Source organism: Scyliorhinus canicula, chromosome 21 (assembly GCF_902713615.1).
Source record: "Scyliorhinus canicula chromosome 21, sScyCan1.1, whole genome shotgun sequence".
NCBI classification, from domain to species: domain Eukaryota; kingdom Metazoa; phylum Chordata; class Chondrichthyes; order Carcharhiniformes; family Scyliorhinidae; genus Scyliorhinus; species Scyliorhinus canicula.
Genome location: NC_052166.1, coordinates 16,327,786 through 16,344,832, shown reverse-complemented (window position 1 = coordinate 16,344,832; position 17,047 = coordinate 16,327,786). Strand labels below are relative to the sequence as shown.

Below are 17,047 nucleotides of genomic sequence, written 5' to 3'. Positions count from 1 at the left end.
TCCAGTCAGTACAGAGTCTGTTTATTGTAATCCCAGTCAGTACAGAGTCTGTTTATTGTAATCCCAGTCAGTACAGAGTCTGTTTATTGTAATCCCAGTCAGTACAGAGTCTGTTTATTGTAATCCCAGTCAGTACAGAGTCTGTTTATTGTAATCCCAGTCAGTACAGAGTCTGTTTATTGTAATCCCAGTCAGTACAGAGTCTGTTTATTGTAATCCAGTCAGTACAGAGTCTGTTTATTGTAATCCCAGTCAGTACAGAGTCTGTTTATTGTAATCCAGTCAGTACAGAGTCTGTTTATTGTAATCCCAGTCAGTACAGAGTCTGTTTATTGTAATCCCAGTCAGTACAGAGTCTGTTTATTGTAATCCCAGTCAGTACAGAGTCTGTTTATTGTAATCCCAGTCAGTACAGAGTCTGTTTATTGTAATCCCAGTCAGTACAGAGTCTGTTTATTGTAATCCCAGTCAGTACAGAGTCTGTTTATTGTAATCCAGTCAGTACAGAGTCTGTTTATTGTAATCCCAGTCAGTACAGGAGTCTGTTTATTGTAATCCAGTCAGTACAGAGTCTGTTTATTGTAATCCCAGTCAGTACAGAGTCTGTTTATTGTAATCCCAGTCAGTACAGAGTCTGTTTATTGTATTCCCAGTCAGTACAGAGTCTGTTTATTGTAATCCCAGTCAGTACAGAGTCTGTTATTGTACTCCCAGTCAGTACAGAGTCTGTTTATTGTAATCCCAGTCAGTACAGAGTCTGTTTATTGTAATCCCAGTCAGTACAGAGTCTGTTTATTGTAATCCCAGTCAGTACAGAGTCTGTTTATTGTAATCCAGTCAGTACAGAGTCTGTTTATTGTAATCCCAGTCAGTACAGAGTCTGTTTATTGTAATCCAGTCAGTACAGAGTCTGTTTATTGTAATCCCAGTCAGTACAGAGTCTGTTTATTGTAATCCCAGTCAGTACAGAGTCTGTTTATTGTAATCCCAGTCAGTACAGAGTCTGTTTATTGTAATCCCAGTCAGTACAGAGTCTGTTTATTGTAATCCCAGTCAGTACAGAGTCTGTTTATTGTAATCCCAGTCAGTACAGAGTCTGTTTATTGTAATCCAGTCAGTACAGAGTCTGTTTATTGTAATCCCAGTCAGTACAGAGTCTGTTTATTGTAATCCCAGTCAGTACAGAGTCTGTTTATTGTAATCCCAGTCAGTACAGAGTCTGTTTATTGTAATCCCAGTCAGTACAGAGTCTGTTTATTGTAATCCCAGTCAGTACAGAGTCTGTTTATTGTAATCCCAGTCAGTACAGAGTCTGTTTATTGTAATCCAGTCAGTACAGAGTCTGTTTATTGTAATCCCAGTCAGTACAGAGTCTGTTTATTGTAATCCAGTCAGTACAGGAGTCTGTTTATTGTAATCCCAGTCAGTACAGAGTCTGTTTATTGTAATCCCAGTCAGTACAGAGTCTGTTTATTGTATCCCAGTCAGTACAGAGTCTGTTTATTGTAATCCCAGTCAGTACAGAGTCTGTTTATTGTAATCCCAGTCAGTACAGAGTCTGTTTATTGTAATCCCAGTCAGTACAGAGTCTGTTTATTGTAATCCAGTCAGTACAGAGTCTGTTTATTGTAATCCCAGTCAGTACAGAGTCTGTTTATTGTAATCCCAGTCAGTACAGAGTCTGTTTATTGTAATCCCAGTCAGTACAGAGTCTGTTTATTGTAATCCAGTCAGTACAGAGTCTGTTTATTGTAATCCCAGTCAGTACAGAGTCTGTTTATTGTAATCCCAGTCAGTACAGAGTCTGTTTATTGTAATCCCAGTCAGTACAGAGTCTGTTTATTGTAATCCCAGTCAGTACAGAGTCTGTTTATTGTAATCCCAGTCAGTACAGAGTCTGTTTATTGTAATCCAGTCAGTACAGAGTCTGTTTATTGTAATCCCAGTCAGTACAGAGTCTGTTTATTGTAATCCCAGTCAGTACAGAGTCTGTTTATTGTAATCCAGTCAGTACAGAGTCTTTTTATTGTAATGCAGTCAGTACAGAGTCTGTTTATTGTAATCCCAGTCAGTACAGAGTCTGTTTATTGTAATCCCAGTCAGTACAGAGTCTGTTTATTGTAATCCAGTCAGTACAGCGTCTGTTTATTGTAATGCAGTCAGTACAGAGTCTGTTTATTGTAATCCCAGTCAGTACAGAGTCTGTTTATTGTAATCCCAGTCAGTACAGAGCCTGTTTATTGTAATCCAGTCAGTACAGAGTCTGTTTATTGTAATCCCAGTCAGTACAGTGTCTGTTTATTGTAATCCCAGTCAATACAGAGTCTGTTTATTGTAATCCCAGTCAGTACAGATCCAGTCAGTACAGAGTCTGTTTATTGTAATCCCAGTCAGTACAGAGCCTGTTTATGGTAATCCCAGTCAGTACAGAGTCTGTTTATTGTAATCCCAGTCAGTACAGAGCCTGTTTATTGTAATCCAGTCAGTACAGAGTCTGTTTATTGTAATCCCAGTCAGTACAGAGTCTGTTTATTGTAATCCCAGTCAGTACAGAGTCTGTTTATTGTAATCCAGTCAGTACAGAGTCTGTTTATTGTAATCCCAGTCAGTACAGAGTCTGTTTATTGTAATCCCAGTCAGTACAGAGTCTGTTTATTGTAATCCCAGTCAGTACAGAGTCTGTTTATTGTAATCCCAGTCAGTACAGAGTCTGTTTATTGTAATCCCAGTCAGTACAGAGTCTGTTTATTGTAATCCCAGTCAGTACAGAGTCTGTTTATTGTAATCCCAGTCAGTACAGAGTCTGTTTATTGTAATCCCAGTCAGTACAGAGTCTGTTTATTGTAATCCAGTCAGTACAGAGTCTGTTTATTGTAATCCAGTCAGTACAGAGTCTGTTTATTGTAATCCCAGTCAGTACAGAGTCTGTTTATTGTAATCCCAGTCAGTACAGAGTCTGTTTATTGTAATCCCAGTCAGTACAGAGTCTGTTTATTGTAATCCCAGTCAGTACAGAGTAGTCAGTACAGAGTCTGTTATTGTAAGTCACCATCAGTACAGAGTCTGTTTATTGTAATCCAGTCAGTACAAGGAAGTCTGTTGATTGTAATCCCAGTCATGTACAGAGTCTGTATATTGTAATCCAGTCAGGCACAGAGTCTGGTTTATTGTAATCCAGTCAGTACAGAGTTCTGTTTATTGTACCTCCCAGTCAGTACAGAGTCTGTTATTGTAATCCCAGTCAGTACAGAGTCTGTGTTATTTGTAATCCCAGTCAGTACCGAGTAATGTTTATTGTAATCCCAGTCAGTACAGAGTCTGTTTATTGTAATCCCAGTCAGTACAGAGTCTGTTTATTGTAATCCCAGTCAGTACAGAGTCTGTTTATTGTAATCCCAGTCAGTACAGAGTCTGTTTATTGTAATCCCAGTCAGTACAGAGTCTGTTTATTGTAATCCCAGTCAGTACAGAGTCTGTTTATTGTAATCCCAGTCAGTACAGAGTCTGTTTATTGTAATCCCAGTCAGTACAGAGTCTGTTTATTGTAATCCCAGTCAGTACAGAGTCTGTTTATTGTAATCCCAGTCAGTACAGAGTCTGTTTATTGTAATCCCAGTCAGTACAGAGTCTGTTTATTGTAATCCCAGTCAGTACAGAGTCTGTTTATTGTAATCCCAGTCAGTACAGAGTCTGTTTATTGTAATCCAGTCAGTACAGAGTCTGTTTATTGTAATCCCAGTCAGTACAGAGTCTGTTTATTGTAATCCCAGTCAGTACAGAGTCTGTTTATTGTAATCCCAGTCAGTACAGAGTCTGTTTATTGTAATCCCAGTCAGTACAGAGTCTGTTTATTGTAATCCAGTCAGTACAGAGTCTGTTTATTGTAATCCCAGTCAGTACAGAGTCTGTTTATTGTAATCCAGTCAGTACAGAGTCTGTTTATTGTAATCCCAGTCAGTACAGAGTCTGTTTATTGTAATCCCAGTCAGTACAGAGTCTGTTTATTGTAATCCCAGTCAGTACAGAGTCTGTTTATTGTAATCCCAGTCAGTACAGAGTCTGTTTATTGTAATCCCAGTCAGTACAGAGTATGTTTAGTGTAATCCCAGTCAGTACAGAGTCTGTTTATTGTAATCCCAGTCAGTACAGAGTCTGTTTATTGTAATCCCAGTCAGTACAGAGTCTGTTTATTGTAATCCAGTCAGTACAGAGTCTGTTTATTGTAATCCCAGTCAGTACAGAGTCTGTTTATTGTAATCCAGTCAGTACAGAGTCTGTTTATTGTAATCCCAGTCAGTACAGAGTCTGTTTATTGTAATCCAGTCAGTACAGAGTCTGTTTATTGTAATCCCAGTCAGTACAGAGTCTGTTTATTGTAATCCCAGTCAGTACAGAGTCTGTTTATTGTACTCCCAGTCAGTACAGAGTCTGTTTATTGTAATCCCAGTCAGTACAGAGTCTGTTTACTGTAATCCCAGTCAGTACAGAGTCTGTTTATTGTAACCCCAGTCAGTACAGAGTCTGTTTATTGTAATCCCAGTCAGTACAGAGTCTGTTTATTGTATTCCCAGTCAGTACAGAGTCTGTTTATTGTAATCCCAGTCAGTACAGAGTCTGTTTAGTGTAATCCCAGTCAGTACAGAGTCTGTTTATTGTATTCCCAGTCAGTACAGAGTCTGTTTATTGTATTCCCAGTCAGTACAGAGTCTGTTTATTGTAATCCCAGTCAGTACAGAGTCTGTTTATCGTACTCCCAGTCAGTACAGAGTCTGTTTATTGTAATCCAGTCAGTACAGAGTCTGTTTATTGTAATCCCAGTCAGTACAGAGTCTGTTTATTGTAATCCAGTCAGCACGGAGTCTGTTTATTGTATTCCCAGTCAGTACAGAGTCTGTTTATTGTAATCCAGTCAGTACAGAGTCTGTTTATTGTAATCCCAGTCAGTACAGAGTCTGTTTATTGTAATCCCAGTCAGTACAGAGTCTGTTTATTGTAATCCCAGTCAGTACAGAGTCTGTTTATTGTAATCCCAGTCAGTACAGAGTCTGTTTATTGTAATCCCAGTCAGTACAGAGTCTGTTTATTGTAATCCAGTCAGTACAGAGTCTGTTTATTGTATTCCCAGTCAGTACAGAGTCTGTTTATTGTAATCCCAGTCAGTACAGAGTCTGTTTATTGTAATCCAGTCAGTACAGAGTCTTTTTATTGTAATGCAGTCAGTACAGAGTCTGTTTATTGTAATCCCAGTCAGTACAGAGTCTGTTTATTGTAATCCCAGTCAGTACAGAGTCTGTTTATTGTAATCCAGTCAGTACAGCGTCTGTTTATTGTAATGCAGTCAGTACAGAGTCTGTTTATTGTAATCCCAGTCAGTACAGAGTCTGTTTATTGTAATCCCAGTCAGTACAGAGCCTGTTTATTGTAATCCAGTCAGTACAGAGTCTGTTTATTGTAATCCCAGTCAGTACAGTGTCTGTTTATTGTAATCCAGTCAGTACAGAGTCTGTTTATTGTAATCCCAGTCAGTACAGAGTCTGTTTATTGTAATCCCAGTCAATACAGAGTCTGTTTATTGTAATCCCAGTCAGTACAGAGTCTGTTTATTGTAATCCCAGTCAGTACAGAGTCTGTTTATTGTAATCCCAGTCAGTACAGAGTCTGTTTATTGTAATCCAGTCAGTACAGAGTCTGTTTATTGTAATCCCAGTCAGTACAGAGTCTGTTTATTGTAATCCCAGTCAGTACAGAGTCTGTTTATTGTAATCCCAGTCAGTACAGAGTCTGTTTATTGTAATCCCAGTCAGTACAGAGTCTGTTTATTGTAATCCCAGTCAGTACAGAGTCTGTTTATTGTAATCCAGTCAATACAGAGTCTGTTTATTGTAATCCCAGTCAGTACAGAGTCTGTTTATTGTAATCCGGTCAGTACAGAGTCTGTTTATTGTATTCCCAGTCAGTACAGAGTCTGTTTATTGTAATCCCAGTCAGTACAGAGTCTGTTTATTGTAATCCCAGTCAGTACAGAGTCTGTTTATTGTAATCCAGTCAGTACAGAGTCTGTTTATTGTAATCCCAGTCAGTACAGAGTCTGTTTATTGTAATCCCAGTCAGTACAGAGTATGTTTAGTGTAATCCCAGTCAGTACAGAGTCTGTTTATTGTAATCCAGTCAGTACAGAGTCTGTTTATTGCAATCCCAGTCAGTACAGAGTCTGTTTATTGTAATCCAGTCAGTACAGAGTCTGTTTATTGTAATCCCAGTCTGTACAGAGTCTGTATATTGTAATCCCAGTCAGTACAGAGTCTGTTTATTGTAATCCAGTCAATACAGAGTCTGTTTATTGTAATCCCAGTCAGTACAGAGTCTGTTTATTGTAATCCCAGTCAGTACAGAGTCTGTTTATTGTAATCCCAGTCAGTACAGAGTATGTTTATTGCAATCCCAGTCAATACAGAGTCTGTTTATTGTAATCCCAGTCTGTACAGAGTCTGTATATTGTAATCCCAGTCAGTACAGAGTCTGTTTATTGTAATCCAGTCAGTACAGAGTCTGTTTATTGTAATCCCAGTCAGTACAGAGTCTGTTTATTGTAATCCCAGTCAGTACAGAGTCTGTTTATTGTAATCCCAGTCAGTACAGAGTCTGTTTATTGTAATCCCAGTCAGTACAGAGTATGTTTAGTGTAATCCCAGTCAGTACAGAGTCTGTTTATTGTAATGCAGTCAGTACAGAGTCTGTTTATTGTAATCCCAGTCAGTACAGAGTCTGTTTATTGTAATCCCAGTCAGTACAGAGTCTGTTTATTGTAATCCCAGTCAGTACAGAGTATGTTTAGTGTAATCCAGTCAGTACAGAGTCTGTTTATTGTAATCCAGTCAGTACAGAGTCTGCTTATTGTAATCCAGTCAGTACAGAGTCTGTTTATTGTAATCCCAGTCAGTACAGAGACTGTTTATTGTAATCCCAGTCAGTACAGAGTCTGTTTATTGTAATCCCAGTCAGTCCAGAGTCTGTTTATTGTAATCCCAGTCAGTACAGAGTCTGTTTATTGTACTCCCAGTCAGTACAGAGTCTGTTTATTGTAATCCCAGTCAGTACAGAGTCTGTTTATTGTAATCCCAGTCAGTACAGAGTCTGTTTATTGTAATCCCAGTCAGTACAGAGTCTGTTTATTGTAATCCCAGTCAGTACAGAGTCTGTTTATTGTAATCCCAGTCAGTACAGAGTCTGTTTATTGTAATCCAGTCAGTACAGAGCCTGTTTATTGTAATCCCAGTCAGTACAGAGTCTGTTTATTGTAATCCTAGTCAGTACAGAGTCTGTTTATTGTACTCCAGTCAGTACAGAGTCTGTTTATTGTAATCCCAGTCAGTACAGAGTCTGTTTATTGTAATCCAGTCAGTACAGAATCTGTTTATTGTAATCCCAGTCAGTACAGAGTCTGTTTATTGTAATCCCAGTCAGTACAGAGTCTGTTTATTGTAATCCCAGTCAGTACAGAGTCTGTTTATTGTAATCCAGTCAGTACAGAGTCTGTTTATTGTAATCCCAGTCTGTACAGAGTCTGTATATTGTAATCCCAGTCAGTACAGAGTCTGTTTATTGTAATCCAGTCAGTACAGAGTCTGTTTATTGTAATCCCAGTCAGTACAGAGTCTGTTTATTGTAATCCCAGTCAGTACAGAGTCTGTTTATTGTAATCCCAGTCAGTACAGAGTATGTTTATTGCAATCCCAGTCAATACAGAGTCTGTTTATTGTAATCCCAGTCAGTACAGAGTCTGTATATTGTAATCCCAGTCAGTACAGAGTCTGTTTATTGTAATCCAGTCAGTACAGAGTCTGTTTATTGTAATCCCAGTCAGTACAGAGTCTGTTTATTGTAATCCCAGTCAGTACAGAGTATGTTTAGTGTAATCCCAGTCAGTACAGAGTCTGTTTATTGTAATGCAGTCAGTACAGAGTCTGTTTATTGTAATCCCAGTCAGTACAGAGTCTGTTTATTGTAATCCCAGTCAGTACAGAGTCTGTTTACTGTAATCCCGGTCAGTACAGAGTCTGTTTATTGTAATCCCAGTCAGTACAGAGTCTGTTTATTGTAATCCCAGTCAGTACAGAGTATGTTTAGTGTAATCCCAGTCAGTACAGAGTCTGTTTATTGTAATCCCAGTCAGTACAGAGTCTGTTTATTGTAATCCCAGTCAGTACAGAGTCTGTTTATTGTAATCCCAGTCTGTACAGAGTCTGTATATTGTAATCCCAGTCAGTACAGAGTCTGTTTATTGTAATCCAGTCAGTACAGAGTCTGTTTATTGTAATCCCAGTCAGTACAGAGTCTGTTTATTGTAATCCCAGTCAGTACAGAGTCTGTTTATTGTAATCCCAGTCAGTACAGAGTATGTTTAGTGTAATCCCAGTCAGTACAGAGTCTGTTTATTGTAATGCAGTCAGTACAGAGTCTGTTTATTGTAATCCCAGTCAGAACAGAGTCTGTTTATTATAATCCCAGTCAGTACAGAGTCTGATTATTGTAATCCCAGTCAGTACAGAGTCTGTTTATTGTAATCCCAGTCAGTACAGAATCTGTTTATTGTAATCCCAGTCAGTACAGAGTCTGTTTAGTGTAATCCCAGTCAGTACAGAGTCTGTTTATTGTAATCCCAGTCAGTACAGAGTCTGTTTAGTGTAATCCCAGTCAGTACAGAGTCTGTTTATTGTAATCCCAGTCAGTACAGAGTCTGTTTATTGTAATCCCAGTCAATACAGAGTATGTTTAGTGTAATCCAGTCAGTACAGAGTCTGTTTATTGTAATCCCAGTCAGTACAGAGTCTGTTTATTGTAATCCAGTCAGTACAGAGTCTGTTTATTGTAATCCCAGTCAGTACAGAGACTGTTTATTGTAATCCCAGTCAGTACAGAGTCTGTTTATTGTAATCCCAGTCAGTACAGAGTCTGTTTATTGTAATCCCAGTCAGTACAGAGTCTGTTTATTGTAATCCCAGTCAGTACAGAGTCTGTTTATTGTAATCCCAGTCAGTACAGAGTCTGTTTATTGTAATCCCAGTCAGTACGGAGTCTGTTTATTGTAATCCCAGTCAGTACAGAGTCTGTTTATTGTTATCCCAGTCAGTACAGAGTCTGTTTATTGTAATCCCAGTCAGTACAGAGTCTGTTTATTGTATTCCCAGTCAGTACAGAGTCTGTTTATTGTAATCCCAGTCAGTACAGAGTCTGTTTATCGTACTCCCAGTCAGTACAGAGTCTGTTTATTGTAATCCCAGTCAGTACAGAGTCTGTTTATTGTAATGCAGTCAGTACAGAGTCTGTTTATTGTAATCCCAGTCAGTACAGAGTCTGTTTATTGTAATCCAGTCAGCACAGAGTCTGTTTATTGTATTCCCAGTCAGTACAGAGTCTGTTTATTGTAATCCAGTCAGTACAGAGTCTGTTTATTGTAATCCCAGTCAGTACAGAGTCTGTTTATTGTAATCCCAGTCAGTACAGAGTCTGTTTATTGTAATCCCAGTCAGTACAGAGTCTGTTTATTGTAATCCCAGTCAGTACAGAGTCTGTTTATTGTAATCCCAGTCAGTACAGAGTCTGTTTATTGTAATCCAGTCAGTACAGAGTCTGTTTATTGTATTCCCAGTCAGTACAGAGTCTGTTTATTGTAATCCCAGTCAGTACAGAGTCTGTTTATTGTAATCCCAGTCAGTACAGAGTCTGTTTATTGTAATCCCAGTCAGTACAGAGTATGTTTAGTGTAATCCAGTCAGTACAGAGTCTGTTTATTGTAATCCCAGTCAGTACAGAGTCTGTTTATTGTAATCCAGTCAGTACAGAGTCTGTTTATTGTAATCCCAGTCAGTACAGAGTCTGTTTATTGTAATCCCAGTCAGTACAGAGTCTGTTTATTGTAATCCCAGTCAGTACAGAGCCTGTTTATTGTAATCCAGTCAGTACAGAGTCTGTTTATTGTAATCCCAGTCAGTACAGTGTCTGTTTATTGTAATCCCAGTCAATACAGAGTCTGTTTATTGTAATCCCAGTCAGTACAGAGTCTGTTTATTATAATCCCAGTCAGTACAGAGTCTGTTTATTGTAATCCAGTCAGTACAGAGCCTGTTTATGGTAATCCCAGTCAGTACAGAGCCTGTTTATTGTAATCCCAGTCAGTACAGAGCCTGTTTATTGTAATCCAGTCAGTACAGAGTCTGTTTATTGTAATCCCAGTCAGTACAGAGTCTGTTTATTGTAATCCCAGTCAATACAGAGTCTGTTTATTGTAATCCCAGTCAGTACAGAGTCTGTTTATTGTAATCCCAGTCAGTACAGAGTCTGTTTATTGTAATCCCAGTCAGTACAGAGTCTGTTTATTGTAATCCAGTCAGTACAGAGTCTGTTTATTGTAATCCCAGTCAGTACAGAGTCTGTTTATTGTAATCCCAGTCAGTACAGAGTCTGTTTATTGTAATCCCAGTCAATACAGAGTCTGTTTATTGTAATACCAGTCAGTACAGAGTCTGTTTATTGTAATCCCAGTCAGTACAGAGTCTGTTTATTGTAATCCAGTCAATACAGAGTCTGTTTATTGTAATTCCAGTCAGTACAGAGTCTAATTTATTGTAATCCGGTCAGTACAGAGCCTGTTTATTGTATTCCCAGTCAGTACAGAGTCTGTTTATTGTAATCCCAGTCAGTACAGAGTCTGTTTATTGTAATCCCAGTCAGTACAGAGTCTGTTTATTGTAATTCAGTCAGTACAGAGTCTGTTTATTGTAATCCCAGTCAGTACAGAGTCTGTTTATTGTAATCCCAGTCAGTACAGAGTATGTTTAGTGTAATCCCAGTCAGTACAGAGTCTGTTTATTGTAATCCAGTCAGTACAGAGTCTGTTTATTGTAATCCCAGTCAGTACAGAGTCTGTTTAGTGTAATCCCAGTCAGTACAGAGTCTGTTTATTGTAATCCCAGTCAGTACAGAGTCTGTTTATTGTAATCCCAGTCAGTACAGAGTCTGTTTATTGTAATCCCAGTCAGTACAGGGTCTGTTTATTGTAATCCCAGTCAGTACAGAGTCTGTTTATTGTAATCCCAGTCAGTACAGAGTCTGTTTATTGTAATCCCAGTCAGTACAGAGTCTGTTTATTGTAATCCCAGTCAGTACAGAGTCTGTTTATTGTAATCCCAGTCAGTACAGTCTGTTTATTGTAATCCCAGTCAGTACACAGTCTGTTTCTTGCAATCCCAGTCAGTACAGAGTCTGTTTATTGTAATCCCAGTCAGTACAGAGTCTGTTTATTGTAATCCCAGTCAGTACAGAGTCTGTTTATTGTAATGCCAGTCAGTACAGAGTCTGTTTATTGCAATCCCAGTCAGTACAGAGTCTGTTTATTGTAATCCCAGTCAGTACAGAGTCTGCTTTATTGTAATCCCAGTCAGTACAGAGTCTGTTTATTGAAATCCTGGGGAGGGTTTTACGCTTCAAAAAAAATCATTTCCCACCCACTCTGAGGCTTTAAACATGACTCCCTCTTCTAGTGCAACTGGGTGCTGCACCAATGTCCCGCCAATGGTTTTCATGGGCCAGTGATTTTCTTGCAGTGTTCGTTCAGCTAACTCTGTAATTTCCAGGAGACCAGAGAGTTTTGGCTGCCATTAGGTTTTGTGGGGGGGGGGGGGTAGATAGCGGGGAGATAGGGGGAGGGGGGTGGTTTTGTGGTAGCAAGTGTGGTGGGTGGTGGGTGCTGGGAAAGATGGAGGAACCCGATTGGAGCCAACTAAGGAATGGGAGGGGCCCAGGCTGTTCGGGGAGAAGAGGATGGGCAAGGATAAAGAGCAAAGAACAAAGAAAAGTACAGCACTGGAACAGGCCCTTCGGCCCTCCAAGCCTCCGCCAACCATGCTGCCCGTCTAAACTAAAATCTACACTCCCGGGGACCGTATCCCTCTATTCCCATCCTATTCATGTATTTATCAAGATGCCCATTAAATGTCACTATCGTCCCTGCCAACACCACCTCCTCCGGCAGTGAGTTCCAGGCACCCACTAACCTCTGTGTAAAAAAATTACCTCGTACATCTCCTCTAAACCTTGCCCCTCGCACCTAAAACCTATGCCCCCTAGTAATTGACCCCTCTACCTTGGGAAAAAGTCTCTGACTATCCACTCTGTCTATGCCCCTCATAATTTTGTAGACCTCTATCAGGTCGCCCCTCAACCTCCTTAATTCCAGGAGAACAAACCAAGTTTATTCACCCTCTCCTCATACCTATTGCCCTCCATACTAGGCACCATCCTGGTAAATCTCTTCTGCACCCTCTCTAAAGCCTCCACATCCTTCTGGTAGTGTGGCGACCAGAATTGAACACTGTACACAAAGGTTGGTGGAATTGATGATAGCGATGATATTTATACTCAATAACCGACCAATGAAGGCAAGCATGCCGTATACCTTCTCAACTAACTTCTCCACCTGTGTTGCCCCTTTCAGTGACCTGTGGACCTGTACACCAAGATATCTCTGACTGTCAATACTCTTGAGGGTTCTACCATTCACTGTATATTCCCTACCTGCATTAGACCTTCCAAAATGCATTACCTCACATTTGTCCGGATTAAACGCCATCTGCCATCTCGCACCCCGAGTCTCCAAACGATCCAAATCCTGCTGAATCCTCTGACTCATCGCTGACTCATGATCAGTCCTCATCGCTATCATCAATTCCACCAACCTTTGTGTCGTCCGCAAACTTACTAATCAAACCAGTTACAGTTTCTTCCAAATCATTTATATACTGATCCATGCGGAACACCACTAGACACAGCCCTCCAATCAGAAAATCACCCTTCCATTGCTACTCCCTGCCTTCTATGACCTAGCCAGTTCTATATCCACCTTGCCAGCTCACCTCAGATCCCGTGTGACTTCACCTCTTGTACCAGTCTACCATGAGGGACCTTGTCAAAGGCCTTACCGAAGTCCAGATAGGCAACATCCACTGCCCTACCTCCATCAATCACCTTTGTGACCTCCTCGAAAAACTCTATCAAGTTAGTAAGACATGACCTCCGCTTCACAAAACCGTGCTGCCTCTCACTAATATGACCGATATGACTTGCTTCCAAATGGGCGTAGATCCTGTCTCAAAGAATTCTCTCCAGTAATTTCCCTACCACTGACGTAAGGCTCACCGGCCTGTAGTTCTCTGGATTATCCTTGCTACCCTTCTTAAACAAAGGAACAACATTGGCTATTCTCCAGTCCTCCGGGACATCACCTGAAGACAGTGAGGATCCAAAGATTTCTGTCAAGGCCTCAGCAATTTCCTCTCTTCCCTCCTTCGGTATTCTGAAGTAGATCCTAACAGGCCATGGGGACTTATCTACCGTAATATTTTTCAAGACACCCAATACCTCGTCTTTTTCGATCTCAATGTGACACAGGCTATCTACACACCCTTCTCCAGATTCAACATCCACCAATTCTTTCTCTTTGGTGAATACTGATGCAAAGTATTCATTTAGTACCTCGCCCATTTCCTCTGGCTCCACACATAGATTCCCTCCCCTGTCCTTCAGTGGGTCAACCCTTTCCCTGGCTACCCTCTTGCTTTTTATGTACATAAGGAGAGTCAATGTTTGGTGGGCTTGCCTGGCACGAGGTGACTACACTGGGAAGGAGTCTGCATTGGGAGGGCTGGCAGTGCTGGGGGAGGGAGAATTGACTGGGAAAGGAGAAAATCAAGAGGCAGGGGTAAGCCTTTTCAGGCAATGGTTCTGGGCTCGGAAGGGGTCTGGGCCTGGGAAGATTCCTGATCTGAGGAAGGGGTCTGGATGGGTTTGGTGGAACATGGACAGGGGACGGTGGTCTGGACGTGGTCCTGAAGAGGAACATTTGTTGGGGAAAGACCTAGACTGTGGATATGGTCCTGGAGCAGCGGGCCTGGTGGATATTAAAGGTTGTACTTCAGGAGAATTTCTTACCTATGAGTGGAATGATCGCTGATGTGAAGACAGAACTGCTCTGAACAATGAAAGTCATGACAGCACCAAACAGAATTGCCAAATAGCCATTCACCCAACCAAATGGATAGGGAAGGTCTGCAATAAAACACAAAAAGAGTCAAAGAGGGAACCATATACTGGGTAGAGGCATAAGGTAAATGCAATGACAAAATGCAAAACACACCAATCAGCTTGTGCACATGAATCATCAAAATACAAATGGGTAGAATGTGATGTTGTGGCATTGTCACTGGACTAATAATCCAGAGTCCCAGTGTTGTTACTGGACTAATAATCCAGAGACCCAGTGTTGGCACTGGACTAATAATCCAGCACCCAGTGTTGTCACTGGACTAATAATCCAGAGACCCAGTATTGTCACTGGACTAATAATCTAGCACCCGGTGTTGGCACTGGACTAATAATCCAGAGACCCAGTGTTGGCACTGGACTAATAATACAGAGACCCAGTATTGTCACTGGACTAATAATCCAGAGTCCCAGTGTTGTCACTGAACTAATAATCCAGCACCCAGTGTTGTCACTGGACTAATAATCCAGAGACACAGTGTTGGCACTGGACTAATAATCCAGAGACCCAGTGTTGTCACTGGACTAATAATCCAGCACCCAGTGTTGGCACTGGACTAATAATCCAGAGACCCAGTGTTGGCACTGGACTAATAATCCAGAGACCCAGTGTTGTCACTGGACTAATAATCCAGCACCCAGTGTTATTACTGAACCAATAATCCAGCACCCAGTGTTGGCACTGGACTAATAATCCAGAGACCCAGTGTTGGCACTGGACTAATAATCCAGAGACCCAGTGTTGTCACAGGACTAATAATCCAACATCCAGTGTTGGCACTGGACTAATAATCCAGCACCCAGTGTTGGCACTGGACTAATAATCCAGAGACCCAGTGTTGGCACTGGACTAATAATCCAGAGACCCAGTATTGTCACTGGACTAATAACCCAGAGACCCAGTGTTCGCACTGGACTAATAATCCAGAGACCCAGTGTTGTCACTTGACTAATAATCCAGAGACCCAGTGTTGACACTGGACTAATAATCCAGAGACCCAGTATTGTCACTGGACTAATAATCCAGAGACCCAGCATTGTCACTGGACTAATAATCCAGAGACCCAGTATTGTCACTGGACTAATAATCCAGAGACCCAGCATTGTCACTGGACTAATAATCCAGAGACTCAGTATTGTTACTGGACTAATAATCCAGAGACCCAGTATTGTCACTGGACTAATAATCCAGAGACCCAGTATTGTCACTGGACTAATAATCCAGAGACCCAGTATTTTCACTGGATTAATAATACAGAGACCCAGTATTGTCACTGGACTAATAATCCAGCACCCAGTGTTGGCACTGGACTAATAATCCAGAGACCCAGTATTGTCACTGGACGAATGATCCAGAGACCCAGTGTTGTCACTGGACTAATAATCCAGAGACCCAGTATTGTCACTGGACTAATAATCCAGAGACCCAGTATTATCACTGGACTAATAATCCAGAGACCCAGTATTGGCACTGGACTAATAATCCAGAGACCCAGTATTGTCACTGGACTAATAATCCAGAGACCCAGTGTTGTCACTGGACTAATAATCCAGAGACCCAGTATTATCACTGGACTAATAATCCAGAGACCCAGTATTGGCACTGGACTAATAATCCAGAGACCCAGTATTGTCACTGGACGAATGATCCAGAGACCCAGTGTTGTCACTGGACTAATAATCCAGAGACCCAGTATTGTCACTGGACTAATAATCCAGAGACCCAGTATTATCACTGGACTAATAATCCAGAGACCCAGTATTGGCACTGGACTAATAATCCAGAGACCCAGTATTGTCACTGGACTAATAATCCAGAGACCCAGTGTTGTCACTGGACTAATAATCCAGATACCCAGTATTACCACTGGACTAATAATCCAGAGTCCCAGTATTGGCACTGGACTAATAATCCAGAGACCCAGTATTATCACTGGACTAATAATCCAGAGACCCAGTATTACCACTGGACTAATAATCCAGAGTCCCAGTATTGGCACTGGACTAATAATCCAGAGACCCAGTATTATCACTGGACTAATAATCCAGAGACCCAGTATTATCACTGGACTAATAATCGAGAGACCCAGTATTGTCACTGGACAGGGGGTACAAAGCATAGAAACGCAATAGTGATAGGGGATTCAAAAGTCAGGGGCACAGATAGGAGCTGCTTGGGCCGCAAAAAGGACTCCAGGATGGTAGTTTGCCTCCTGGGTGCCAGAGTCCTGGATGTCTCTGAGCAGGTTACAAAGCATCCTAACACGGGAGGTCAATGTCCATAATGGCACGAATGACACAGGTAGAAAGTAGCGAGGTCCTGCAATGGAAATTTAGGGAGTTAGATAGAAGATTAAAAAGCAGGACCTCTAAAGTAGTAATCTCAGGATTATTCCCCGTGCCACATGCTCGCGGGGCTAGCAACAGGGATATAGAACATAGAACATAGAACAGTACAGCACAGAACAGGCCCTTCGGCCCTCGATGTTGTGCCGAGCAATGATCGCCCTACTCAAACCCACCCTATACCCATAACCCAATAATCCCCCCATTAACCTAACACTACGGGCAATTTAGCATTGCCAATCCACCTAACCCGCACATCTTTGGACTGTGGGAGGAAACCGGAGCACCCGGAGGAAACCCACGCACACACGGGGAGGACGTGCAGACTCCACACAGACAGTGACCCAGCCGGGAATCGAACCTGGGACCCTGGAGCTGTGAAGCATTTATGCTAACCACCATGCTACCGTGCACGGGATATAGTACAGTTGAACACGTGGCTAAAGAACTGATGCAGGAGGGAGGGCTTCAGTTCTTTTGATCACTGGGAAGGTGGGGCCTGTACAAGAAGGACGGGTTACACCTGAACTGGAGGGGCACCAATATCCTGGCTGGGAGGTTTGCTAATCTGGTTCGGGTGGGTTTAAACTAAGGTGGGAATCAG

At 41.4% G+C, this 17,047-nt stretch overlaps 1 protein-coding gene across 1 annotated transcript in view; it reads right to left on the bottom strand.

The window, feature by feature from the left end:
* The window catches only part of LOC119955612 (sodium-dependent phosphate transport protein 2C-like), a 150,966-nt gene that overhangs the window by 31,632 nt on the left and 102,287 nt on the right, over positions 1–17,047 (bottom strand). The window contains exon 11 of the mRNA XM_038782010.1: positions 13,987–14,103. Within this exon, the coding sequence (XP_038637938.1) occupies positions 13,987–14,103 (117 nt within the window). The remainder of the gene's footprint in view (positions 1–13,986; positions 14,104–17,047) is intronic.